The sequence below is a fragment of the Anolis carolinensis genome, chromosome 2 (genome assembly GCF_035594765.1).
Source record: "Anolis carolinensis isolate JA03-04 chromosome 2, rAnoCar3.1.pri, whole genome shotgun sequence".
In the NCBI taxonomy this organism is placed as follows: Eukaryota; Metazoa; Chordata; class Lepidosauria; order Squamata; family Dactyloidae; genus Anolis; species Anolis carolinensis.
Genome location: NC_085842.1, coordinates 292,198,133 through 292,224,892, shown reverse-complemented (window position 1 = coordinate 292,224,892; position 26,760 = coordinate 292,198,133). Strand labels below are relative to the sequence as shown.

At 39.8% G+C, this 26,760-nt stretch overlaps 1 protein-coding gene across 1 annotated transcript in view; it reads right to left on the bottom strand.

Moving 5' to 3' along the window:
* Positions 1 to 576: 576 nt before the first annotated feature.
* The window catches only part of trim23 (tripartite motif containing 23), a 41,658-nt gene continuing 15,474 nt past the window's right edge, over positions 577 to 26,760 (bottom strand). Inside the window, exons 3-11 of the mRNA XM_003216322.4 lie at positions 15,126 to 15,247; positions 12,902 to 13,180; positions 11,654 to 11,836; positions 10,582 to 10,797; positions 9,703 to 9,837; positions 8,677 to 8,806; positions 8,477 to 8,587; positions 5,602 to 5,726; positions 577 to 5,442 (exon numbers count right to left, since the gene is read on the bottom strand). Of these exons, the coding sequence (XP_003216370.1) occupies positions 5,263 to 5,442; positions 5,602 to 5,726; positions 8,477 to 8,587; positions 8,677 to 8,806; positions 9,703 to 9,837; positions 10,582 to 10,797; positions 11,654 to 11,836; positions 12,902 to 13,180; positions 15,126 to 15,247 (1,481 nt within the window). The 3' untranslated portion in view covers positions 577 to 5,262. The remainder of the gene's footprint in view (positions 5,443 to 5,601; positions 5,727 to 8,476; positions 8,588 to 8,676; positions 8,807 to 9,702; positions 9,838 to 10,581; positions 10,798 to 11,653; positions 11,837 to 12,901; positions 13,181 to 15,125; positions 15,248 to 26,760) is intronic.

Genomic DNA, 26,760 nt, shown 5'->3' with positions numbered 1-26,760 from the left:
GATAGAGGGAGCTCATCCGCGCTCTCCCCAAGTTGGATTTGAACTGGCAACCTTCAGGTCAGCAACCCAACCTTCATGGCATCAGACCTGCCGGCACAAGGGTTTTAACATACCGCACCACCAAGGCCTCCACTCGAGGTAATATTATGGCATAGATTAATGCAGTCGTTTAAAAAGCTGGTAATGAATGTTCTACTCTTCTACCTTCACAACATAGAAATATTGATTCTGTGCATTATGGTAGTATAACAATGTTGATCAGAATAGTGAGAAGATACACTAGTGGCAGCGGTTTAAGAAAACAACCTCCAATAGGCAGTTTTGAAATAAAAATGTAAGTTTTCCAGTTTTACCCATTTGGTGGAACTATGCAGAATACTGGATTAAACTGCATAAATCCATATCTCATATAGCTATGCCAGGAGGGTATATTTCCCTTGTTACTACTTTATGAAAAATGGGTCAATCTATTACAAGAATTACCCTAACTTCAGCGATGAATCTGTAACTGTTGAATTCTAGAGGAATTTTAAAACTGACAAGCTTTGCTTTATCAGAAAGAAGACACACTCAAACTCTTGTTAGATAACCTTTACTGTTAGGGAGTCCAGGGCCCTCTTGAATCCACTCTCGTACAACTGTTACATGCTGTTCCTTTTTGTGCGCTATTTTACACATCGTGTCTTTTCAGAGAGCATGACATCATGTTGAAACAACTACCCTTTTACTCCCAGAATCATAAAATAACTCATTAAACACTTAAAAGCTAGAGTATATCAAGAAATAAAGCTCTACATTTAAAGCAAGATGTTAGTATACCTTTCCTTTAGTCACAATGTTGCATTTTAGTTTCACAGTTAAAACTTGATTACGATCCAATTGTTTACAAACAAGTATTTAGTCAAATACAGTTTGCTCTTAAAAACAACCTATACTAGCATTTAAAAAATGGAATTTAAACACACTTAAAAGCTGCAACACATTAGTACACTAAAGTGAATTTAAAGCTCAGTGACGTTTGAAACAAGCTTAAGCTTATAACTGAAGTTATTACACACTGTTCAAACAAGCTGCTAGATGAATCTGGTAAAACTTGAATCCAAACAGCTGCAATACCTGTTTTCACAGTCAACTTCAGTGTAATTAAAATAATACTTATGCAGGCAAACCACACTTGTAGCACAGTTTGACTTTGTCTGTGTTAAAGAATTAACATATTTTCCAAACTATTTTTCCAGTGTCCTAAAATCAGCAGAAGAACTAACAATTCACAAGTAGCTTTCCAAATTGCTCCATTTCAGTTAAAATAGTCTAGTGTAACTATTAAATATACCAATGTGAAAGTGGCTTCTGTGAGTATAATAAAATGTTTTCAGATTATTTACACCCACAATAGACTTTCCATCTAAAAGTATTACTTCATCTTTTATGCTTTAAGAAGGTTATTCACTGAAGAAAAAAAGGAGTTACTTCTGGGTAAGAATTAGTTGGAGGGGGGGGGGGGGAGTGGAAACTTATATGCAGCCCTTGTGATAAATCGGAAGGCTGCATTTACTTTACAACTTCACTTAAGAGATACAGAATGCAAAAATCTCTTCATCTAAAGAAACAAAAAAAATGAAAAGACCCCATAGAAGAAGGCTTACATCAGTTAGGTAGGATAGTTGTGCTTACATTCAACCCTGGAATTTGTCATGGACTGTATGTTCTATGTATTTTTAATCTCGGATGGCATATAAAAAAGACCATCATGAAAAATATCTGAAAATGTGAAATTACACCAGTGTTTTGAAGTATTTCATGCCCAGGTATGTTCAAACAGGAAAACAAAATTGGTAACATTTTTATGTATCAACTTACATAGATCATTTCACTAGCTATCGTTTCACTTGCAGCGAAGGCTACAATGCCATGTAAAATTACATATGTCAGTTTCATTGCATACCCTCAGTGAGTGAGGCCACTTACTTCAGCAGTAAGATATTGCACAAGTCTCTCTTTGAAATAAATACATTCTGCATCTTAAACACAAACTGAATGTAAGGAAGGGGCAGGAACCAGGAATAGGTTAAGAATGGCTACGGAGTACTAATGGAAATGTATGGTTTCCTGTGGCTTAAGCCCTTGTTTACGCCACTAAAATATTCAACCCAGAGTTGCTCTGGATTTTAAATTGTCGTGTCTTTTAAGATTATTAGCAACTTTGTGTCTTGGACAAGAGATAAGGTGGTGAGATTTGGAAGACAGTATGACTGTGGGCATGTTTTCACATGTAGCTTCAACTATTTCTACAACTACAGACCTTACAACTGAAGTCAAAAGGACTCCCAGAAGAAGATTGCAATATACTGTAATTTTTTAAAAACTGAAATCAGTTCACCTGGCAACGATTTATCCAACTTGTCAGATGCAAGCACTTTAAAATTCAGATTTGGGTACCATGAGGGAGGAAAGCGGGATATAAATAAAGATTTATTATTAGTATTTATTATAATACGACTGTGCTTATGTATGTAAGAAAGGAAGTGGGTCAGAATCCTCCTGACTAATCAGACAGAGGGAATATACATTCCATTCCAATGACTTACCTGTTGGGGTCTTTAAAAACACAGATTTCAGAGGAAATATGATCTCCAATGATAAGCAGAGACTCAATTGTGAGATAATATAACTGTGTGAGAGATTATATGCTTTCACGATAGCTGTGCTGGTAACTTACAAAATCCACTATTTGGCTTGATTTCAATCCAGAAATATAAGCATCAAGACTTGATTCCCACTGCTCCAATTGCATCTTTGCCATCAAGTACTTATGTCCTACCTCTGCTATTAATACAAAGTATTTCAAACCAGGTTATTCAGGAATAAGTATAAAGACTGCAAATTTAACAAGAACTGCTACAATCATGGTACAGAGCTTTCCTCATTCACTCACAGTCTAACATTAGGAAAAATATGCAGAACTATTGATTCTGTATCAGCCAAAGATAATACCCGCAAGTTGAAGTCAAGTTTCATTCAATCTTTAAGCAGGATCAAAAAAAGTAAGTCAAATTGACACAGAAACTGTTTCTGTTATGAGCACATGCAAGAAAAATTGTCCATACCTACAAGATTTTTACATTATTTTTCATCACAAAGTTCTGAAGATAAAGCATGATTGATCTGTTTGATGGGAGGAACGGAAATGCAATCTGCCATCAAATGAGCAGTTGACTCAAGTCACAGTGTAGGGCATTCAGGTCACTTGAGATGTCAGAGGGAGAAGGGAACCGCATATGATGCAGCTTTATAAAAACAATCCAGTCACAAATTGATGACGATTTCTATTTTTAATTACAATGAAAAGTCATTTGTGAAGATCTCCATTAAGACACATTTAGGGTAACTGGGGAAGTTTGCTCTTTCAACTATCTACTAAAAATAATTGAGTTCTGATTGGCCACCAATAAAGGCCTCTTTCTCACAACATCAGAAAATTAGAGATTATTCTTAATGTTGCTTTATCTGGAGGGCAATGGGCTTTCCTTCTCTTAAGAACATTTTCCATCTGAATAATGCAATGAGGGACAACAACAACTTGGGATCCTACATTCACATGCAAGCAAATAAAGGGTAGAAGGTCAATGAGGGAACCAAGGACAAACAACCTGTAAGGCTCCAACTTGCAGAAATCATTTTCTCCAATTCATCTTACTCTGCTGCCATTTTCTCTATCAAATACCACATTCTTCTGCCCACAACGCAACTGTTTCTCCTTTAACTCTCTTCCTCTGGCTTAATTTTGTACAAGTCTCCTGCTGTCACATCACTAGACTCTTAATAGTTACACAATGAGTTATTGTTTTCCTATCCGAACTATATTCATTGTTCTTCTATGGCTCTCCTATCTGCAGCTCCATTTCACCAAAAAAAAAAAAAGCCTGGGTCCATCACACCACAAGTAATACCTGTAAAGCACTTTTACAACACAGAGATTCACTTTTGGACTCAATAAATACTGCTCCTGGTAATTCTAATGCCTCAAGAAGTCCATCAGTGAGGGATTTCAAGCAACTGAAAATTCAGCAAACTAAGTATGATGTCATGCTAATAAAAGGTACAAAATATTATCTGTTCAGGCATTCCAACCACAATCCCTTAATGAAGCAGATTAACCAAAATAAAATTCACAGCACTTTTTTAACTTAGGTACTTTTTTTTGAAGATATAAAATGTTTACTAAATTTCAACTTTAACTTCCAGAATGTTGAATGTATGGCCACTATAAATGTATGCTCCTAATTTTTCTATTATACGTAACAAGAAAAAATTGTGTGTTTTATTGACATAATTTTTTAAAGTAGCATAACTCACAGATACTATATGACTGACATGGTGCAAAATAATACGTGACTCTCTAATGAGTGCAGCAATCTTTTCAATATGAATATCTTCACCTACGAACTATATAACTGAAAGCAAAGGAGAGTAGGGCAGCCTCTCAGAAAAACTCTAGAGAGATGGTACCCCAAACCAAATCCAGTGCCATGATCTGCTAAAGATACAGACTTGAGTTTTGTAAGTAAAACAAGCAGAGGCGAAAAGCCAGAAAAATAAAAAATTGACAATTTAGTCTATGCTACAATTGCACATCTTTTGACAAATGCTGGCAGTGTGAGCACTGAAGGAAGTGTATACTTCTGATCTGAGAAACACAGTATTGGACCCAAGATTTGGCTTTCATAGGCAGCAGGGCTGTTCATGGAAGGTGTTTTCACCCAGTTTTCAGGCATCTACCCTGAACTGCACCTTATCACATTCATATGGCCCTTCAACCCACTGTGTAGTATTTTCAGGAGAGAGATCTGCTATGGGGAAGAGGAGGAAAGGAAGACTGCTGTCAAAGGTCTAAATCTACATGTGTCTCCAATCTGAAAAGAATGCAATAAATTCAACTCTGAAAAAAGGAGGTGAAATAAATGCCAACTCCTGAAATCACTAGTCTTAACAATGGATTAATCTGTTTAATAGGAAAGCTGAAGACCTTTTATATTTAATTTCTTTAGAAGAATCAAGGCACCTTTCCTGCAAATCCACTACATCACTTGGTTACCATAATTTATAGGAATTACACACTCACTTTACTACACTTCAATAAGCATTCCAGCAAAACTGTTAGTTGGTTCCTGTAAGAAAATCAGATGATAAGTTCATCTTTGACTACTCAAGTTACACAAATAAATTAACAGATCTTCAAGTTTAATGCCTCCCAGTAGGGCCTTAAGCCACATCCAGTACTCCTGCAGCTACCAGGTGTCTGGACAACCAGTCCAGTCCTTCATATAGTCCCATGCCACTTCGGGCATCGCAACCTTGAATGTACCAGCTACGGCCACAGCAGAGTTTGTGAAGACTCAGCAATTCTGTGATTTCTTCTATGGAAAGTGCCCCTGCTACATCCTATAAAGGAAAGTGACATATTTATTAAATGCAAAGACAAACAATTTGAATGTGATTGTATTATATTTGAATGACTTATGTTGAAAGAAAGACAGTGCTAAAAGAAATAAAGCAAAACAGGAAGGGGAAATGGAGAAGTCCAAGAAAGGACCAGAATACCTGTTTATTGGCAAAGATCAGCAGCAGCGCATCTCGCAACTCCTTCTCTGTTAACAGTTTGGCCAGTACACTGTGTGCCTCGCTGACCCTGTCTCTGTGGCTGCTGTCAATAACAAACACCACCGCTATAGAAAGAGAACACTTTCAGAGTTACATTTTATTCACATTTTCATTGTATAGCAAAGAGATATTGTATAGGACTTCTAAACTGGCACAAGCACCAAGCAGAATGAAAAAATATAGAATTTAAATGAACAGCATTAAGTTACAAAAAGATGGACTGGATCCAGAGTTGTATAGAGCAGAGCTTTGTAAATGTCATGATCCAACAGGCAATAAACTATGGAGGCGAAGCAGTTTTTTAAATTAATTCTTCCTCTTTTCATCAGCCCTCATATATTCACTGCGAAAACTAAATGACATCCCATAACTGCTTATAGGATGGCTCTGGGGACTGGTGACTGCCATAAATGGAAAGAGAATTTACACAGAATAGCAACTCTAGACTCAAACCAACATATTCTAACACTTGTACATATTTATCAGTTAATAAGTTTACTTGTGTTTTCTTCAAGGAAATGGTAGTGTGAGATGGCAAAAAGTCAGTACATATTGCTTTATTTAACTGATAGTGATGGTAAGACAATCAGGACACTGTAGAAAGCTACATTTTGAATTTTTTAAGTGATTGGAATTTTACTGATGCCAGATGTGGTGAATAATGTTTTAGTTGCCTTGTGCCCCAAGTAAGGAGAAACGTAGACTAGAATACATGTAAAGCACCAGTATTAATCTGGTTATAATAGCTGTAAACATTAACAATGTAGTAATGAAATAAATACCATATAAAATTGATGCTCTTTTTTTGAAAACGTATTGCTGGAGATTTACTTTTCTGCTATACTAAATGGCAGTCTGATCCAAAACCACATGAGGAGGAACTATGGTGACTTCATTAGGGCTCCTCAGTATTAAGTGGTTTGTTGCCAGAGCTTTCACAATGAAATAAGACATTCCTACCTCAAAAGGCACAGATCTAATGTTTTTCTCTTTATCTCAAGAATTAATACAGTGTTCCCTCACTACTTCACGGTTCACTTTTCGCAGATTCGCAGTTTTTCAATAAACTGTAAAAGAATATTATAAATCATTAAAAAATTACAATTTACAGCCTAAGGAAGGGAGGAGGGAGAAGCCAAAGGGAGAGAAAATGAGCCCAAGCGGCAACGGGAGGAGAAGGAGGCAATTTATCAACACACGATTGGTTGATAAGTGCTTCAAATAGTGTATAACTACTAAAATAATGTATAAACATTAAAATAAATACAGTGTCCCTACTTTGTGGATTTTCACTTATTGCGGGTGGTTCTGGAACGTAACCCCTGTGATAAGTGAGGGAACACTGTACTATAGGATAAGTCAAAACTGACTGATTTAGAATAAATCCAGTGTTAGTAATACTTAACAACTCTTAATTGCAGAAGTGAAAAATACTGAAAAACGTTTGCCTGGATTTGTGACAATTGTTCCGTAATCTTTTAAAGTATTTTGAAGAAGTCTTTCATGCATGTTAACAATTATTTTACTGTTCCATATGCTTGCACTATCCCATGCCTGGTCTTTTTATAGCCTGGTCATGTCCATTATATTACTGGCTATTGGTTTTGTTTGAGTATTGTTGGTTTTGTTGAGTATTGTTTTGATTGAGTTTCAATATTGCTATTTTATATTCTTATGTTTTATTTAATTGTGCTCTTATCTGGATTGTTATATTTTACTATGCTCTTATTTTGATTGTTTGTGTTTTAATTTATTGTTTTGTATTTATGTCTTCTGGGCACTTTGTTCCATATGTAAGCCACCTCGAGTCCCTTTGGGGAGATGGTGGCAGGGTATAAGAATAAGGTTGTTGTTGTTGTTGTTATTTAAAATGGTCATTGACTAATCCCATTATAGCTCAGTGAAAACTCCAGAGAAAAATCAAGCAAACCAAAATAACTTCTCAACAGTGAAGTTTTAGAAACTTTCTCCTTGAAATGCATTTCCCCAGGATTTCCAAAGAACATATGAGTAAACTTCAGATATAATTATGACTACAGATTATATCATAAATAAAAGATTCTCTTCTTTAAAACACAATTTAATAATTGTTAGAAATTACAACCTTCTTCAAGCCTTTTCTTGTCATTTGTTTATCTATGATTCTGTTTGCTTAATGTTTTGTGTGTATGTTCTGGTATGCAGCTTCTTTTGCTCTATGTTTCCTGAGAAGTTGTGGATGGGGCTGCAGACCATATGATTTGATCTAAGACTGCTCAGACTCCACTTTAGTTTCTCTTTAGACTTTGGACTGCTAAGAGCAAACACTTGCTTGATGATTGTAGGAAAGATGCACTATTTCATCTGCACAGAGAAACATATCTCAAACATATCTGAAACTGGACTGATAAGTTATGTACCTGTGTTATGCTGAAACCATGAAGGTTGTGAATAAACCAAATATGTTACTTTACCAAAGCCTACTTCATTTTTGTCTCTTGAGTGCATTATATAAAATTGTTTTATGGGAGAGTAAATATATTTTGGGCACTGAAAAACACTTCTGTTTTATGCACTGGCATATTCTGTTTTCTTAACAGATCAGAGACAATAGGTTCAGTCTAATAACTGAAGACATCGCCTTGCATATTACATTTGGTTGTATACCACGTGAGAAGAGTCTATTCAAACGGGGTTTTGGTTCTTCTCTGAAAGATCAAACTTTTCCAAAAGGTTTTAATCTCCAAATGCTTATGAATGCCATTTTCCAAAAATAATGGTGAATTTTATATTGTGTTTTATCAAATTTATTAATGGAAAACTACTGCATTCTTACCTTGTGTATTGAGGTAATAATGTTTCCATAAAGGCCGCAGCTTGTGTTTACCACCAACATCCCAAATAGTGAACTTCAGATTTTTATATTCAACAGTTTCAACATTAAAACCTAAAAAGGGAATAGGAATTTAATCATACATTTTCAATACCAAGTTTATATATCTGAAATTCATAATGTCTGTAAATGCTGTTACTTGCCTATTGTTGGAATAGGTTGCATAAATTCATCTTGCTTTAGTTTAAACAGAATTGTTGTTTTGCCCGCTCCATCTAATCCAAGAGTTACAACCCGGATTTCCATTTTTGGTCCAATGTGTACCCTGTTATCCTACAGAAGAGAGATTTTTTTTAAAAAGAGACTTGACATTGTATTTTTCTTTTCTTAAAACCATTCTTCAGGTCCAAGTGCTGTAGCAAAGGAAAACTTTACTGTGAAGTATTGTGTGTGTCCCTCAATTTAATCTTCATAAATTGGCAAGAGAAGAAAAAGCTATATGAAAAAAACTCTCTGTAAAAACAACTCTGGATTTGTATGCCTTGAAGCTTCAGTAGCCAGAACAGTGAAGGTAGTTTCTACTGTGGTTTTTACTGCAATATATAAAACCATAGTCAGAAGAGTGTTTGGCAATCCCTATTTTATGCATAGGAATGTCTGGACTTTTAAAATCTTTTGCACTGCATCTTAATTGTGATACTGAAGTTTTATTTGAAGGGATGCTTTCATTGAACTGTGGCAAAAATATACTCTGAATGAATCTATGTTGATTCCCCTCCTCTCTGCAGTTCCTTCATGTTGCATTCTTTGTTGTTCTGGATAGTTATCCAAGATCAAAAACACCTCCTCAACTCAGGTGAAGAAAAGTTCCTTGTCCCTTTCCCACCCGTCTCACTGTACAGTTCCACTGTACTACTTTATGAGGAATACTGGAAGAGTTTCTCCCAGCCACATAAATTATGAAACTTAAACCTTTTAACGATGCTATACCCAACACATGAAAGTGTCTTAAAACATTATTTGGAAGTTTCAAATTGCACTTTTTGCTATAGCTCTAGATCACTGAATCTCTTTTAAGTATAGGGAATTTTCACCTCAACCATGTAGCAAATTGCTTTTGAAACTCCGCGAAAATCACTTCAAAACAGCACATATATATCCATGGCATAACTGGATTCACACTCACAATAATGAAGTGTTCTAAGCATTATAAGTTTATAAGATTGTACCTTTGTAAAAGTAACTGGAATACTAGCATCAAGTTGTATGTGGTCTGCAAGCTCTGTAAATTGTTGCTGCTGCTTCTGTAGGGTTTCTAGAAATCTTGTAATTTCTTGTTTAGCCAAGACAACTCTACAGTCATCCTGAAACAAAAATTAACTTAATGTTAATTACACACCACCATTTATGTGTTTTCCTTCTAAAATCCATCTGAACAATTGCCTATACTCAGAGACAACACTTTATTCAACAATAAAATTAAAATAGAGCTTTAGCTCAAGTAGACTTAAAATCCTGCCGTAACTTTAACAAATTTGAAAGTTTGCAGGAACACAAGAAAATAATATATGATGTTTATACCAGCTACAGAAGACAAAGCATTACGATACCATAACTAAGACAAGAAAGGTACTGTTCTACTCAGTTGGGGGGAAAACGTTAAGTGAATTTTCTATTCATTAACTAAAACTGAATTTGACCAGTTCACAATAGCTTTAAAAAAAATGGAAGGATTAAAAAGCAATGCCAATTGCAAAATCAATTTTGTTTGGGGTTTTTTTTTCACTCACTTTTCAGACAGATGGCTTTCAAGCATTTTTCTAAAAAAAGAACCGCTGTCTGGCATCAACATTTAGTTCAGGTCCAACTTTTAACCCAGATATCTTGTGATCGAATGTTCATTCCTGCCCACTTACTCAAGAAACGTTTGTAATCCACTAATGGGTTCCAAACCAATATTTGCAAAATCAACATTTTAAAGTAATTAGATTACATGTAAATTACAGAATGATCAAGATCTAAGATTCTGGGTCCCAGATAATTAATATTGGCATCTTGCAAGCAAGAACCCAAGATTCATATGAATTTCAACACAAAGATTTTCCTACCTGTTGCAAAGTCTTTTCACAGTGAAGACAAGCTGTTGAAACTTGTGACAACAGAATAGTCATATCTTCCTGTTGCTGCCTAAGCCAGATCAATTTTTCTCGTACATGGGCATCAACCACACTAAGCGCCATTTCCTCCTGGCGACAGAGGGTCTCATGAAGGTCAGAGAAATAGGCTCGGACACATGAACGAGCATTTTCTGCAGTGCCTGAGACCTGGAAACAAAGAGATACCTCTCATTTTCCATACATGAAGCTGCTACACACCTCTCCTTTCCATACATGAGACTAGATTCTAATTACAAGATTCTATTGACTGGACAAACATATTTTATATGGCCTGGGTTAAATACATCATCTCTCTCAAGAACTAACAGTCTTCAGTTTTATAATGTTACTAGCCTGCTTTGTTGTGAAGAAAGCTGAAAGAAAGGGCAGTACTGTACATTTTGAACATTAAAAACAGGACAAAAAGTGCCAATTTTCAACTGTCATTTTATGTCTCATACATTGCGTCTCTTTATGTCTCATACATTGTGCTGATTCTGAATTAATGTAGACAGAAGAAGCAGAATACTCCACATTATATATGCCTTGTTTCTCTCTCCCCATCAGTTTCATGCAAAAGTATATATTAATGCCATCTGCATATGGAAAAAGAATTGATAATAACTTTTAAAAGATCTTCAGATCTACAAATAATAAAAATAGCACAGAGCTATGTGTCACAAAATTACTATGACAAAAATAAAGGCTGTGTGTACTCATTAAAATATAACCAAAAAAAGACAACAAATAACAAATATATATATCATTTGGGTCTCTGGCTCTTTATATAATTCCTTGACAAATCTTTAGCAACCAACATTGCCATTCTTGCATAACACAAATGCCGGCCTTTGTGTCAAAAGAGCCAGAAATAGCATCTGGAAATCAAAATATTAATAATAAATTCAAAGAATAATAGGCTAGTTTTACACACTAAAGTGAAGGTTGGATTTGCAGTTCTTAAAAAGCAGCCAATTATGCTGCATGGTACACGATTTAAGTAGAAAAACAAAAGACTGCTTACATGTTCAGTATGGGCCATTCCAATGCCATCTTCAATTATCTGTTCTCCTCCTTCTATTTGTTGAACTATTCCAACTAGTTTCCGGGAGTAATCTGAAATTTCTTCTGTGAAAGTTCTGATACAGTGAGCCATGTCTAAAATGGAAGCACGGATCTGGTTGGCTTCTGGTTCCAAAACACTGTGCTAAAGGGAAAGCATTAAAAGTGTGTGTGAAATCCTTTCCTGGAATTCTTGTTTTTTTGCCATCTGTACCTCTCCGGCTGTATACTTTTATTAAGGGACAGAAGAAAGACAGAAAATTTGAACCCTCTGAATTAAATACCTTATTTGGAAAGACAGGGTATAGATATAAATAATAAAACTTACATTGTATATCTTTGCTATGAGAATTATATAGCCTCACTATATTTTACAAATGTTAGGAAAAGATTCTGAAGTATTACTATTATTATTATGTTTATTTATATACTGATTTTACTCTCCACAAGGAGATGCAAAGCAGTTAACATTAAAAGCATTACAATGCAATTTAAAATATACACATATACAAATATTAAAACAGTATAAAACACCATTAAAACAATTCAGATTAAATTCAGATTAAAGTACATGCAGAGTGGTTTCATTTGAAACATTACGTTTAAAAAAGGAAAACAAGTTTCGTATGCCATTCCAAATCAAACTCCAAATTAACTGGTAATAGTTTTAGATGAGACAGCAGAATGGCATTCAAAACAAACAATGTTCTGGCAGGTCACATGGCTTAAGGCCTAAATAGAGTCACTGATACCAACTAAATTACTGTAGATTCACTGAATCAATTGAAATGTCATTGATACAAGTTATTCCAGATGGGACAAACAGCTAAATTTAAACCAAGGGTGAGAATGATGCATTCGTCTAGATTGTGCCCTTGCCAGCATACCAAATGAGGCATTATTACAGTAGTAATCAAAATTAGTGGTATTCATTATGGTGGTCGGTGGACTGGTGCTCATTTGTGAGCTGTTTCACGGCAAGTTTCCATGAAATAAAGTTATATTCAATGGACACAAATACGTTACTGGTTCTTGACACATGGGGGAAAACACCTTATCAGTGCCCAACATCCTATAGCTTATGAAGCACTAATATGAAAAACAGAAAAGGGAACAAAAATATAATCGAGTAAATAAAAAATATATGCACCCGCCCTTCAGTTAGTTATGCATTAACAATGAAGCAATAGAGAGAAAAAGGCACACCTACTTTATGACCCTGGTGTTTTCCATATTCTTTGCAGACACAACACATAAGGGGGCTGCCTTGACAACCTTCTTCCAAGCATGCAAATTCAATAGCATGCACCTGGTGCTGAGAGCACATTGTTTTCTCATGAGGTTTATCAGCAAGTGGCACACGCCTGTGTTTTGCTAGTGTCTTTGTAGAATGCGTAAGCTGGGAACACTCTGCACAAAGGTGAGTGGCACATACAGTGCAGTATACCGAAGCAAGGTGAGTATCGTCTTCATCACAACGGATAATACACTAAAAGGAAATAAAAACACATTCACTTTTTATCCAATAAACATACGGTCTGCTCTTCAATGGCATATCCTCACAATGCCAATGATAAAAATATTGGACCACATGCACATATACATATCTAAAAGCAATACTGTGAAGGAATTGACTCAAGTTTTAATTTGCTCAGAGCTTATTTCCTATTCATAAGATGCCATTTGGAACAAAAACATTTCTCAAGTATCTGCAGGGAACAGATGAAGTGAAAAGCTGCAGGAGGAGAGTTCTATCAGGGAGGGGCCACAAATAAGGTCATTTCCCTTAATCTATCTATTCTAACTGCTAAGCAAATGCCTGATTATGATATACGTCGTAAGTCTTAGGTATACAGTAGAGTCTCACTTATCCAACATAAATGGGCTGGCAGAACATTGGATAAGCGAATATGTTGGATAATAAGGAAGGATTAAGGAAAAGCCTATTAAACATCAAATTAGGTTATGATTTTACAAATTAAGCACCAAAACATCATGTTATACAACAAATTTGACAGAAAAAGTAGTTCAATACGCAGTAATGCTATGTAGTAATTACTGTATTTACTAATTTAGTACCAAAATATCACAATGTATTGAAAACATTGACTACGAAAATGTCTTGGATAATCCACAGAACACTGGATAAGCGAGTGTTCAATAAGTGAGACTCTACTGTACTTGTAGAATCCTTCAAGTAATGGTGGCAAATTGAGCAACCTGATTCTGGGTCTCTTAAGGCTTTAAAGGTAATAGTCAGCATTTGGCGTCAACCTGGAAACTAACTAATAACCAAAGAAAATGCCTGAAAATAAGTGACACATACTGGGTTTCTGTCCTTCAACACCACAGGACACATTATGCATCGAATTGCATCTGAACTCCCTTCTGAGGAAACCCAAGAAACCTGCTATCACCTTTAGCCTGTTTAGAAAGATGAGTTACTCTAGCTCAGTGGTTCTCAACCTGGGGTCACCAGATGTTTTTGGTCTACAATTCCCAGAAATCCCAGCCAGTTTACCAGCTGTTTGGATTTCTGGGAACTGAAGGTCTAAAACATCTGCTCTAAAGCATACACTTTCTATTAACTTCATGTCTAGAAATATAAAGTGGAACACTACTGTCTGAACTAATCTTGAAGTCAGAAGATCATATACAGGCAGTTCCCTGCGTTACGAACGTCTGACTTGCAAAAAAAACCCTCATGGTTACAAACAGGGGTAAAACAACAGGAAATGAGAGAAATCTACCCCCCTTAAATAGAAAATTCACTCCTGAAAGAGTTATCACAGGAAAAGAGTGTCTCCACTGAAGCTTTCCCACCAATCCTTGTTTCCACAACAAGCCAAATTTTTCAAAATCTAATTATCACAGGGACAAAGAGGTAAAATCTGCTGAACCCTTCCCTATGCTATCCAAAACTAATATACATATACTGTACACTTAAAAATGTACCTGTTCTGACTTACAAATTCAACTTAAGACCAAACCTACAGAACCTATCTTGTTTGTAACTTGTGGATTGCCTGTATTTGAAAGTTTTCTTCTGTCGGAAATTCCCTACCCATGGAAAGTTTAGATATCAGAAGGGTAAGTTGTAATTTCCTTCATGTTCAGATCAGTTTACTGTCTACAGGAATTATCTGAATGCTCTCGCATGTAAAATATATACTTTTGACTCCCCTACAATCTGAAATTCTGAAAGCTCTGTATTACATGGTACTTCTGAATTTATTTTCTTACAAAACAAAATCATGTTGATCTATTAACACTGCAAAAAGGCGTAATGGTAAAACACTTAGCATCACGTCAGATTTTTATTTAAAACTAATAAGGGCAAAAACATTAAAATAGCAATTCAAAAAACTTCAAGATGAGCAAAAACTAAACTGAAAATTACATTTATAATAAAATACTACGTTAACTGTCAGTACCTCTCCAGAGAGGCCAATACTGTCTTCATTTGATCCACATTGACCAACAAGTCCATTTTGCAGTCGTTCCAGGAGTTCTAATAGAGCAAAGTTTTTCTTCAAACCCCACACTCCAGAGTCTCCTGTTTTGGGGAGGAAAAGAATAAAATTACCAATTTTATCTTTTAAGCAAATTAATTCAGTGCAGTAACAGATTATTTCATAATTATTATCTGCTGAATTTTACAATAATCTATTTTAAAATATGCTTTTCTCCTAATTCTGCAGCCCAAATATTTATAATTATTTGTGCACTAGATTTCCCAGAGATTTAAATTTAAATGATACATTGATTCCACTCGATTTTTTAAAAAACAATAATTACTTAGGTCTATAAATGTATAGAAAAATGTTTACATTGACTAAAGGCATTGAAACAATATAGAACAATGTCCTACACCACTTTAAAATGTAAAAGGTTTTCTTGTATGAACAGCATAAAAATTTCTAAATATTTCAATTTTAAAGAATTTTGTACATCAAAATATACAGAACATTGCAGAGTAATTCATAAAGACAACTCTTTGAAAGTGTTGCAGTAAAAATTTGAACAGAAAAGGAAACAAAGAATGGTTTCATTTCTTTCTTTCATTTTTCCAATGGCTTCCAGACATAGTGTGTGGCTACATCCACAACTCTGCATTCATTTTACTTGCACAAAAACAATGAAATCCTTACTATGACATGATGATGTCTGAAAATAGAATCTTTTAAGTGAGTTCACCATTGTCATCTGTTTCAATGACAGAACCCAAGTTAAGTATTGTTTTGTGGTCAACCACAAAAATATTGAAATGCTTTAGATTATATGAGGATTTGTCCTGGTGTCATCCATCAGCTCAGTGAAAAAGTGTGGGTGACCGAGAAAATCCCAGCAGAGTTCAAGGATGCCACCATCATCACCCTTTTCAAGAAAGGGGATAGAACAGACTGCGGAAACTATCGCGGTATCTCCCTCCTAATCTCCGCTGGGAAAATCCTTGCAAGAATCCTTCCAAACTGCCTTCTTCCTATCTCAGAAGACACCCTCCCAGAATCCCAGAATGGCTTCCGACTCCCCAGAGGAACAGTGGACATGATCTTCACTGCACGACAGCTCCAAGAAAAATGCAGGGAACAAAATCAACCTCTGTACATGGCATTCATTGACCTTGCAAAGGCATTCGACACAGTAAATCGCAGTGCTCTCCGGACCATCCTCCAAAAAATCGGGTGCCCTGACAAATTAGTGAACATCCTGCGGCTCCTGCATGATGACATGACGGAAACAGTCTTGGACAGCAATGGCTACCAAAGCTACCCATTTAAGGTGGAATCAGGTGTCAAACATGGATGTATTATTGCCCCAACCTTATTTTCCATCTTCTTCGCTATAATACTCCACTTTGTTGATGGGAAGCTTCCCACAGGAGTGGAAATCATCTATCGGCTAGATGGCAAGCTACTTAACCTCAGCAGACTGAAAGCCAAAACCAAGGTCTCAACAACATCTGTAATAGAACTCCAATATGCTGATGACAACATAGTCTGTGCACATTCAGAAGAAGACCTACAAGCCACTCTAAACACCTTTGCAGAAGCATACGAGAAACTCAGCCTCTCACTGAACACCGGGAAAACCAAAGTGCTCTTCCAACAGGAACCAACCAATCCCTCTGCAAGACCAGAAATACAGATTAATGGTGTAACATTAGAAAATGTTGACCATTTCCACTACCTTGGCAGCCACCTCTCCACAAAAGTCAACATTGACACTGAAATACAACACTGCCTGAGCTCTGCAAGTGCAGCATTTTTCTGAATGAAGCTGAGAGTGTTTGATGATCGGGACATCCGTAGAGATACCAAGGTGCTCATTTATAAAGCCACTAGCTGTGCCCGGCCATGCGTTGCTGTGGCAAAGTGGTGGTGGTATTGGTTAAAAATTGTTGTGCAATTTTAATTTGACTTTATTTGCATTTTTATTAATTTTATTGTAAGTTATATTTTTATTTATTATATTTTATTATTTTCTTGTATTATTTTTAGTTATTTTCTGTTATTATAGTATTTTATTGTATTAATTTTTTTAGTGTTTTTTATTATTTTTTATTGGGTTGCTAGGAGACCAAGTTGGAGGAGCTTAGCCTTCTAACTGGCAGCAATTGGATAAAAGCAATTATTCCTCTCTCTCTAATTAGGACTTTATTTTTCTTTTCTTTTTGTTGTATCAACCTAGAGGCGTGGATGATGGGTTGTGTTGTCAAGTTTCGAGGTTGGGGGGCCTGTAGTTTTGTTGTTTTGTGGGTCGCCGTGATGCCATCACTCTTTTATATATATAGATTGTCCTCCCAATCCTGCTATACGTCTGCGAAATGTGGACAGTCTACAGACGTGACACTCAACTCCTGGAGCGATCCCATCACCGTTGCCTCCAAAAAATCCTACAAATCTCTTGGGAAGACAGGCGGACAAATGTTAACGTGCTGGAAGAAGCAAAGACCACCAGCATTTAAGTGATGCTCCAATGCCATCGACTCCGCTGGACTGGCCACTTTGTCGGAATGCCCGATCACCGTCTCCCAAAGCAGTTACTATACTCCCAACTCAAGAATGGAAAACAGAAAGTTAGTGGACAGGAAAAGAGATTTAAAGATGGGCTTAAAGCCAACCTTAAAAACTGTGGCACAGACACTGAGAACTGGGAAACCCTGGCCCTTGAGCGCACCAACTGGAGGTCAGCTGTGATCAGAAATGCTGCGTAGTTCGAAGAGGCACGAACTTAAGGGAGAAACGTGCCAAGAGGAAGGTGTGTCAAGCCAACCCTGACCGGGACTGCCTTCCACCTGGAAACCAATGTCCTCACGCCAGGAGAACATGCGGGTCAAGAATAGATCTCTTCAGCCACCTGTGGACACACCCCCAAGACACCAAAATGAGAGGACCATCATCCTCGGCCTACGAGGGATCGCCTAAGTAAGCAAGCATTCACTTGACTATTTCCCCCAATGAAGAATCAATTAATTCTGGGTAAGCAGAAAACAGCAGACACTGTGTTCTAAACTGGCCACAATGCTTTGCTCACTCTCCTGAGAGTAAGTGTGATGAACCATGGGCCTTGTAGTCCTGCTCAGGACATTGTAATCCCTGATGAAGATGAAAACTTGGGTTTTTTACCTTCCCAGTCTGAACTGGATTCCTCTCAGCCAGATCCTTCCCAGGCAGATCTGGAAACCTTGCACCTGCAAGAAAGTTGTGCCCCAGAAGTATGTCAAACAACCCCAGAGCCTACTTCTCCCGTGTTCTTGCGCCGGGAGTTTTGTAAACAACAGAGAAGTTTGGATTCAGCTTCGCGCAGGAGTGCGAGGATAGCAGCTAAGAATGTTGCCAATTAACATTGGTTCTCGTGAGAATCTTTAAGGAGTTTAACATCTGGTCTCAGAGTTTAGCTTTCGTTTCTGATTCCCAGAGAACCGCTTTGGTGAGAAAGTTGGACTCTATATAGGTGTTTTGCCCGCGTAGCAACTTCGCGGAGTCAATTCGTCAGCCTACGGAGCGAGTTGTGTCTGGACAGCGCGCTCCGATTCAAGCCTCGCTCCTGCTCAAGCCTTGCCTTGCCATCCAGCCTTCGCCTTGCTTCCCAGCCTTTGTTTATCTACGGACTTTGCCTTGTTTCCCAGGATTAATCCTTGCCTTGTTTCACGGATTTTACCAAGTTATTCCACGGACCTTGTTCTTGTTCTTAGTTACCTTGTTCCACGTTCAAGCCTTGTTTCAAGTATCAAGTTATTTCCTAGCCTCGCTCAAGTTTTATGGACTAAAGGACCTTGTCATCTCCCCTCACTTTGCTTGGCAAAGTGAGTGTTTCGGTTATTGGATTACAACTTTGGACCTTAATATTTCTTATTGGACATTGCTTTTTTGGACTAATTCTGACCTTTCCTGAAGGGTCTAATTCTGGACTATTTTCTATACTTGTTTTTATTAACTTTATATATTCCTTCAATAAAGATATTAGTTAGATTCTGGCCTCTGTGTATGGTTATTGGTGCCTCTGCCGCCTGGGTCGTGACAGTTTGACTCCGCCCCCCATAAGCACCAACTAACCGAGGCCAGGATGTCTACCGGAGCCGCGCCGGCTGGACAGCCGCTCAGCTACACCATCAGCAAGGACGAAGTGGACCGCATCCGTGACAGACTCAACGCGCAGGATGGAGAAATAAAAGGGTTGAGGGAGCGCGGAGTTCGCCTCCCGGCCATGGCGTTGCCTACCAAGTTTTCTGGAGAAGCTGCTAAGGTTCATGTTTTCCGCCGCCAATGTCAAGCTTATCTAGAGGCCCGTGATGCCGAGTTTCCCCAAGAAGACATCAAGGTGGCGTGGGTCTACAGTCTTCTAGACGGACCAGCGGCTAGCTGGGCGACGGCCCTGTTTGATCAAGCCTCCCCCCACCTAAGTTCAGCACAACGCTTCTTGGATCACCTTAAGGAGACCTGGGGAATCGAGGACAATTTGGAGGCAGCCGGTCACAAACTCCGGCGCCTCCTTCAAGGAGACAGACCCATGTCTCAGTACATAGCCGAGTTCCGCGTGCTGGCCCACAACACCGGCTGGAACGATGTAGCCCTCAGAGGACAATTTCGGGAGGGTCTCAACATTGAAATGCTGGAAGAAATCTCCAAGGTGGATCCTCCCCAGACCCTCGAGGCACTCATTGATCAATGTTTACGGGCTGAAGTCATGATTGCCAACAGGAAACAATGGGTACGAGGCCAGGGCGGTAGAGCCGGGGCAAAACCCCCCGCTCCCGCCAGTGTTCAGCCACGTCCGGTGTGGAGACCCCCGCCGCCAACCCCATACCCCAGAGGAGGCGAGGAGGTGCCGATGCAGTTGGGCAATGTGCGTCCCAGACTAGATGCCGCCGAGAAGGCCCGTCGTCAACGCTTGAACCTCTGCTGGTACTGCGGGAACGGGGGCCACTTCGCCAGAGAGTGCCCAGCCAAAGGGAAGCCTGCCGCCCGTCTTGCGGCGGCGTCCTCCACGGAGTCGAAGGCGTCTGAGCCGACTGGCACACAGCCGGCGGGGGAAGCCAACGACCGGGTGTAGAGAGGCTCGCCAACCCGGTCAAAAAATCCATCCAAGAGCCGCCAACCGGGGTCCTGTTCCTTCTCGTGGTCACATTATGGTCAGCAAAAAGGGGACCCGTCATGATCCACGCCATGATAGACTCTGGAGCTACCAACAATTTCATCGATAGAGAGTATGCCGACTCTCTGGGATTACAATATCATGATTTCAAGAATGCCCGTGTGGTGCAAGCCATAGACGGCCGTCCCCTCAAGACGGGCCCCGTAAGCCAGTGGTCGGAACCCACCAGGATGTGGATAAGGGAACATATGGAAGAGATTTCCTTCTTTGTTACCGAGGTTCCCCATTTCCCTGTGATTTTGGGAATTCCATGGCTGACACTCCACGACCCTAACATCTCCTGGTCCAACAGAGAACTGCAGTTTGCTTCACCGTACTGCCAAAACCATTGCCTCGTAGCCAAGGTATGCCATGCCACAGACTCCGAGCCCATCATCACCTTGCCAAAGAAGTACTCCGAGTATTGGGATGTATTCAATGAGAAAGAAGCCGAAAAATTACCCCCACATAGACCTTATGACTGTGCCATTGACTTGGTGGAGGGGGCCCCGATCCCGCGAGGGCATCTCTACTCCCTGACTGAACCAGAGCAAGAAGCTCTCAGGGAATTCTTAGAGACAAACCTTCGCAAGGGGTTCATCAGACCCTCTCAATCCCCAGCCGCCTCCCCAGTGATGTTTGTGAAGAAGAAGTCAGGGGAATTACGCTTGGTGGTGGACTACAGAGCATTGAACAATATCACCAAGCGGAACAGCTATCCCCTGCCCTTAATCTCGGATCTACTGGACCGACTTCGAGGAGCCAAGGTCTACACCAAGCTGGATCTTCGGGGGGCTTATAATCTAGTTCGCATCAGAGAAGGGGACGAGTGGAAGACCGCCTTCCAGACTAAATTCGGATTATTCGAGTCCCGAGTTATGAATTTCGGTTTATGCGGAGCTCCCGCAACGTTCCAGCATTTTGTCAACGATATTTTTCAGGACTATCTAGACAGATTCTTGATAATCTACCTGGACGATTTTTTGGTGTTTTCCAGATCACAATCAGAACATGAGAACCACGTCAAAATGGTGTTGCAACGACTGCGGGATCATGGACTTTATGCCAAGCTAGAAAAATGCGCTTTTGATCTACAAGAGGTAGATTTCCTTGGCTACCGCATCTCGCCTCTAGGGCTTTCCATGGATCCAGCCAAAGTTTCAGCAGTATTGGAATGGCGGGCGCCAACTAACAAGAAAGAGGTGCAGCGTTTCTTGGGGTTCGCGAACTACTACCGCAAGTTCATTCCAGATTTTGCCCGCTGGTCCGACCCCATCACTAGCTGCATCCGTGGAAAGCAGCCTTTCCGCTGGACTGATCAAGCAGAGAAAGGGTTCCAGCAACTGAAGAAACTATTCACCTCCCAGCCAATTCTACAGCACCCAAATCCTGGAACCCCTTTTGTGGTGCAAGCGGACGCCTCTGATGTGGCAATTGGGGCTGTACTCTTACAACCGGTGGGAGATCACCTCCACCCCTGTGCCTTTTATTCTCGTCAACTAACCACACCAGAAAGGAATTACACCATTTGGGAAAAAGAACTACTGGCCATAAAGGCAGCCTTTGAAACTTGGAGACATTGGCTAGAAGGGGCCAAATTCCCCATTGAAGTCCACACTGATCATCGTAATCTAGAACATCTAAGAACTGCCCGCAAACTAAATCAGAGGCAGCAACGTTGGGCTTTATTCTTTGAACGTTTCAACTTCCAGATCCATTATGTGACCCCAGCTCAAACCAAGCAAGCAGACGCCCTGTCACGTAAACCGGAATACGCTGCAGGACGCAAGGAGACCTTTGAATCCCAACTGCTACAACCTGAGAACTTTGCCACGCTCACAGTGGGGAACACCAAATCCAGTCCCATTGGTTCAACTTCCCCTACTCCAGGACCCATCTGTGCTCAAGAAATCAGGGCTAGTCAGCAAGCAGATGCCTGGGCGCAGGACCAACTTCGCCAAGGTCTGCATTTTCCCTTTTCGCTTAAAGATGGGCTGCTCTGCTATAGAAATCATGTTTATATCCCACCCGGACCGGGCAGGGAAAAAGCGCTTCGTCTGTGTCATGACTGCAAACCAGCAGGACACTTCGGACTATTTAAAACCATGCATTTGATCCTAAGAGATTTTTGGTGGCCCAAGATCCGCAAGGATGTGGAAAAATATGTCAACACCTGCCCAGTATGCCAGCGCTCCAAGATACGAAGGGAGAAGCCCTCAGGGCTTTTGCACCCCCTTCCTACCCCATCTCGCCCATGGGAAATAATTTCCGCGGATTTCATCACTGACCTACCACCTTCCTGTGGATTCACCACGATCTTAGTGGTGGTGGACCTATTCACCAAGTTAGCCCATTTCATTCCCTGCGAAGGCCTCCCCACGGCCAAAGAAACTGCGGATCTATTTCTTCAACATGTTTTCAGACTACATGGATTGCCCAAGAGTTTAGTCACAGACCGTGGATCTCAATTCACCTCTCGTTTTTGGAAGGCACTACAAAAACTACTGGGCATAGACTCTCGCTTATCTTCAGCTCATCATCCCCAAACAGATGGGCAAACGGAGCGCACCAATGCCACTTTGGAGCAGTATCTTCGCTGTTATGTAAACTACCAACAGGACAATTGGGCTTCTCTGTTACCACTGTCTGAGTTTGCCTACAATAATGGAGTTCAAGCTTCTACAAAAGAAACGCCGTTCTTTGCAAACTACGGTTTCCATCCACGTTTCTTTCCCCCTGTCATTGAAACTTCAGAAGTTCCCGCAGCAGAGGATTGGCTGCAGGAACTCACAGCGGTGCAACAACTTTTGCTCCAGCAACTGGACCAAGCCAAGGAGGACTATAAACGCCACGCTGACAAACACCGCCAGCCGGGCCCCGAAATCAAGGTAGGAGATCGGGTTTTTCTGTCCACTCGCTTTCTGCCCTCCCACCGCCCATGCCGGAAGTTAGATGCCCGCTTCATTGGCCCCTATCCAGTGGTGGCGCAATTAAACCCCGTGACTTTCAAACTCCAACTTCCGCGTTCAATGCGCATTCACCCAGTGTTTCACCGTTCCCTGCTCCTTCCGGCGGATGGTGTGCGTCCTGATACAGACCAACCGGCCCCCCCTCCTGTTTTGATGAATGGGGAGGAGGAGTTCGAGGTTGAGGACATTTTGGATTCTCGCTTTCATCGCCGCCGCCTACAATATCTCATTGACTGGGTGGGTTTTGGGCCTGAGGAACGCTCTTGGGAAGACGCCTCCACAGTCCATGCTCCTGATCTAACCCGTCGCTTCCATCTGACCTATCCCACCAAACCGCGACCTCGCGCCTCGGGGAGAGGACCCCAGTTTGGGAGGGGCCCTGAGGAGGGGGATAGTGTGATGAACCATGGGCCTTGTAGTCCTGCTCAGGACATTGTAATCCCTGATGAAGATGAAAACTTGGGTTTTTTACCTTCCCAGTCTGAACTGGATTCCTCTCAGCCAGATCCTTCCCAGGCAGATCTGGAAACCTTGCACCTGCAAGAAAGTTGTGCCCCAGAAGTATGTCAAACAACCCCAGAGCCTACTTCTCCCGTGTTCTTGCGCCGGGAGTTTTGTAAACAACAGAGAAGTTTGGATTCAGCTTCGCGCAGGAGTGCGAGGATAGCAGCTAAGAATGTTGCCAATTAACATTGGTTCTCGTGAGAATCTTTAAGGAGTTTAACATCTGGTCTCAGAGTTTAGCTTTCGTTTCTGATTCCCAGAGAACCGCTTTGGTGAGAAAGTTGGACTCTATATAGGTGTTTTGCCCGCGTAGCAACTTCGCGGAGTCAATTCGTCAGCCTACGGAGCGAGTTGTGTCTGGACAGCGCGCTCCGATTCAAGCCTCGCTCCTGCTCAAGCCTTGCCTTGCCATCCAGCCTTCGCCTTGCTTCCCAGCCTTTGTTTATCTACGGACTTTGCCTTGTTTCCCAGGATTAATCCTTGCCTTGTTTCACGGATTTTACCAAGTTATTCCACGGACCTTGTTCTTGTTCTTAGTTACCTTGTTCCACGTTCAAGCCTTGTTTCAAGTATCAAGTTATTTCCTAGCCTCGCTCAAGTTTTATGGACTAAAGGACCTTGTCATCTCCCCTCACTTTGCTTGGCAAAGTGAGTGTTTCGGTTATTGGATTACAACTTTGGACCTTAATATTTCTTATTGGACATTGCTTTTTTGGACTAATTCTGACCTTTCCTGAAGGGTCTAATTCTGGACTATTTTCTATACTTGTTTTTATTAACTTTATATATTCCTTCAATAAAGATATTAGTTAGATTCTGGCCTCTGTGTATGGTTATTGGTGCCTCTGCCGCCTGGGTCGTGACAGTAAGTACCAATGAATTAAATTAGTTTCAATTCCCAGTAGACATGCATAGGATTGTTGTACTATAAATACACTATTTTTAATATCTGTTATTTTTACCCACAGTGAATTGCCATACATGTAACCTTCATTTCAGTCTGCTGTTCAAAAATATTCAGCCTCAAATGATAGACAAAAAAAAAGACAGAAAAAACCCAACCCCACTAAGAAAAGACTCTCAAATGGTTTAGTTTTGTAAATGTAATTCTGGCTGTCTTACCTCAAACCTTCCCCAGACATTATCATCATCATTGCTGCTGCTGTTATATTAATTTATATCCTGTCTCCCTCAGAACTGTGACTCAAAACAACTCATAATTAAAAAAAATACTGTACAATTAAAACATATAAAAAGGTAAATGTTAAAATATAATTAAACTATTTACAATATTACAACAATTTATATCTGAGAAATAAAATAAAATGCAATTGAAATATATAAAAAGTTCTTTAAAACAGTTCAGTTGAAACAATACAGAACCCTACAGACTATTAATTAAAAACCTGGCTTGAAAAGTATGAGTGAATAAAAATGTTTTATGCTGCTACCCAAAGGACAACAAGGATCTGACCCATGTAAAGCTTTATAGGACATGATCAGCACTCTGAATTGTGCCCGGAAACAAAATGGCAGCCATGGAGCTGTTGCAACATGGCATAGTAACCTGCAGTCAACAGTATGTCTGCAGTTCTTTCAACCAGTTGTAGGCAATCCCAAGTATAGCATGTTACAGTACTCTAAATGGGATAAGACTGAAAAATGTATCATCGTGGCAGATCTGACATTTCATGGAACTGACTCTGTGGGCATACAAACTTTAAATGCACAAAAGCACTCTTGGCCAGTAAAAAAAGCTGATTTCAGGACTACACAAAATGAGCTTATGTCTTCCAAAGGGCGGGGTGGTGGTAGTCATTTAGTGCTCTCCATTTCCTGACCTGCCTTCCAACTGACAGGAGCATCTATAGCTTGTATAGATTGTTTCAATTTGCTTACCTTCATCTAATCCATTACTGATGACAGACACTGGTTTAAGGTCAGGAGAGCCTCCTTGGATTGGAATGGAATAGATTAGCAGAAGTGTCATCTGCATATTGATGGCACTGCACTCCAAAACTCCAGATGACCTCTCCCAGTAGTTGCATGTATACGCTAAGGGATCCCACAGGCCAAGGGGACAAGCAGAAAGCCCTCAGCACCACCTTCTGGGTTTGCTGCTCTAGGAAGTAATGAAGCCACTGTAAAAAAATGTCTTCAAGTACTTGTCCCAGTAAGGCAACCCAGAACACCAACATGGTCAATTGTTACATGTAAACCAGGCTAAAACATTATACTGAGAGACATCACTATGCTTTGCTTATACAGTAGAGTCTCGCTTATCCAACCTTCGCTTATCCAACGTTCTGTATTATCCAACGTAGTCTGCCTCCCGCCCAGATCCACAGCTGTTTCTCTAGGCAGCAAGGACTGAACTTTTTATGGATGTAACTTCTGACAATGTTGTTACTGTAAGTTCATTTTATGCAATTCTATCTTTATATGTAGTCCATTTTTAGTAGTCAATGTTTTCAATACACTGCAATGTTTTGGTGCTAAATTCGTAAATATAGTACAGGATGAAAGTACTGTAATGAGAAGGGCAACAACAGAGTAGCTGCACACAGATCCAAGAATCCCTAGTATTAGTTCCAGCTTTTTCTAACACAGATGCAAGGGCCAATTGCTAAACAACACATCTCAATTGTTACCTTTCCAGTTGGCATTAATTTTAATTTTACATGAGTATGTTGAGCTAATAGTAATTATGTTCATGTTTTATTATGGTTGTATGTTTTGTGTTGGTAATTGAACAATTTACCTATGTTGGAAACCGCCCTGAGTCCCTTCAGGGAGATAGAGTGGTATATACGAGGGTTATCCAGAAAGTTCATAATGTTTTGGAATTAAAAATAAACAAAGTATAGGAGAAAACATTTACCATATTCAGTTGATATTCAGATGCTTGCAAAGAAGGTGCTCTTCTAAGGTTTTGCAAGAAGCACACCTTTCCTGTCCC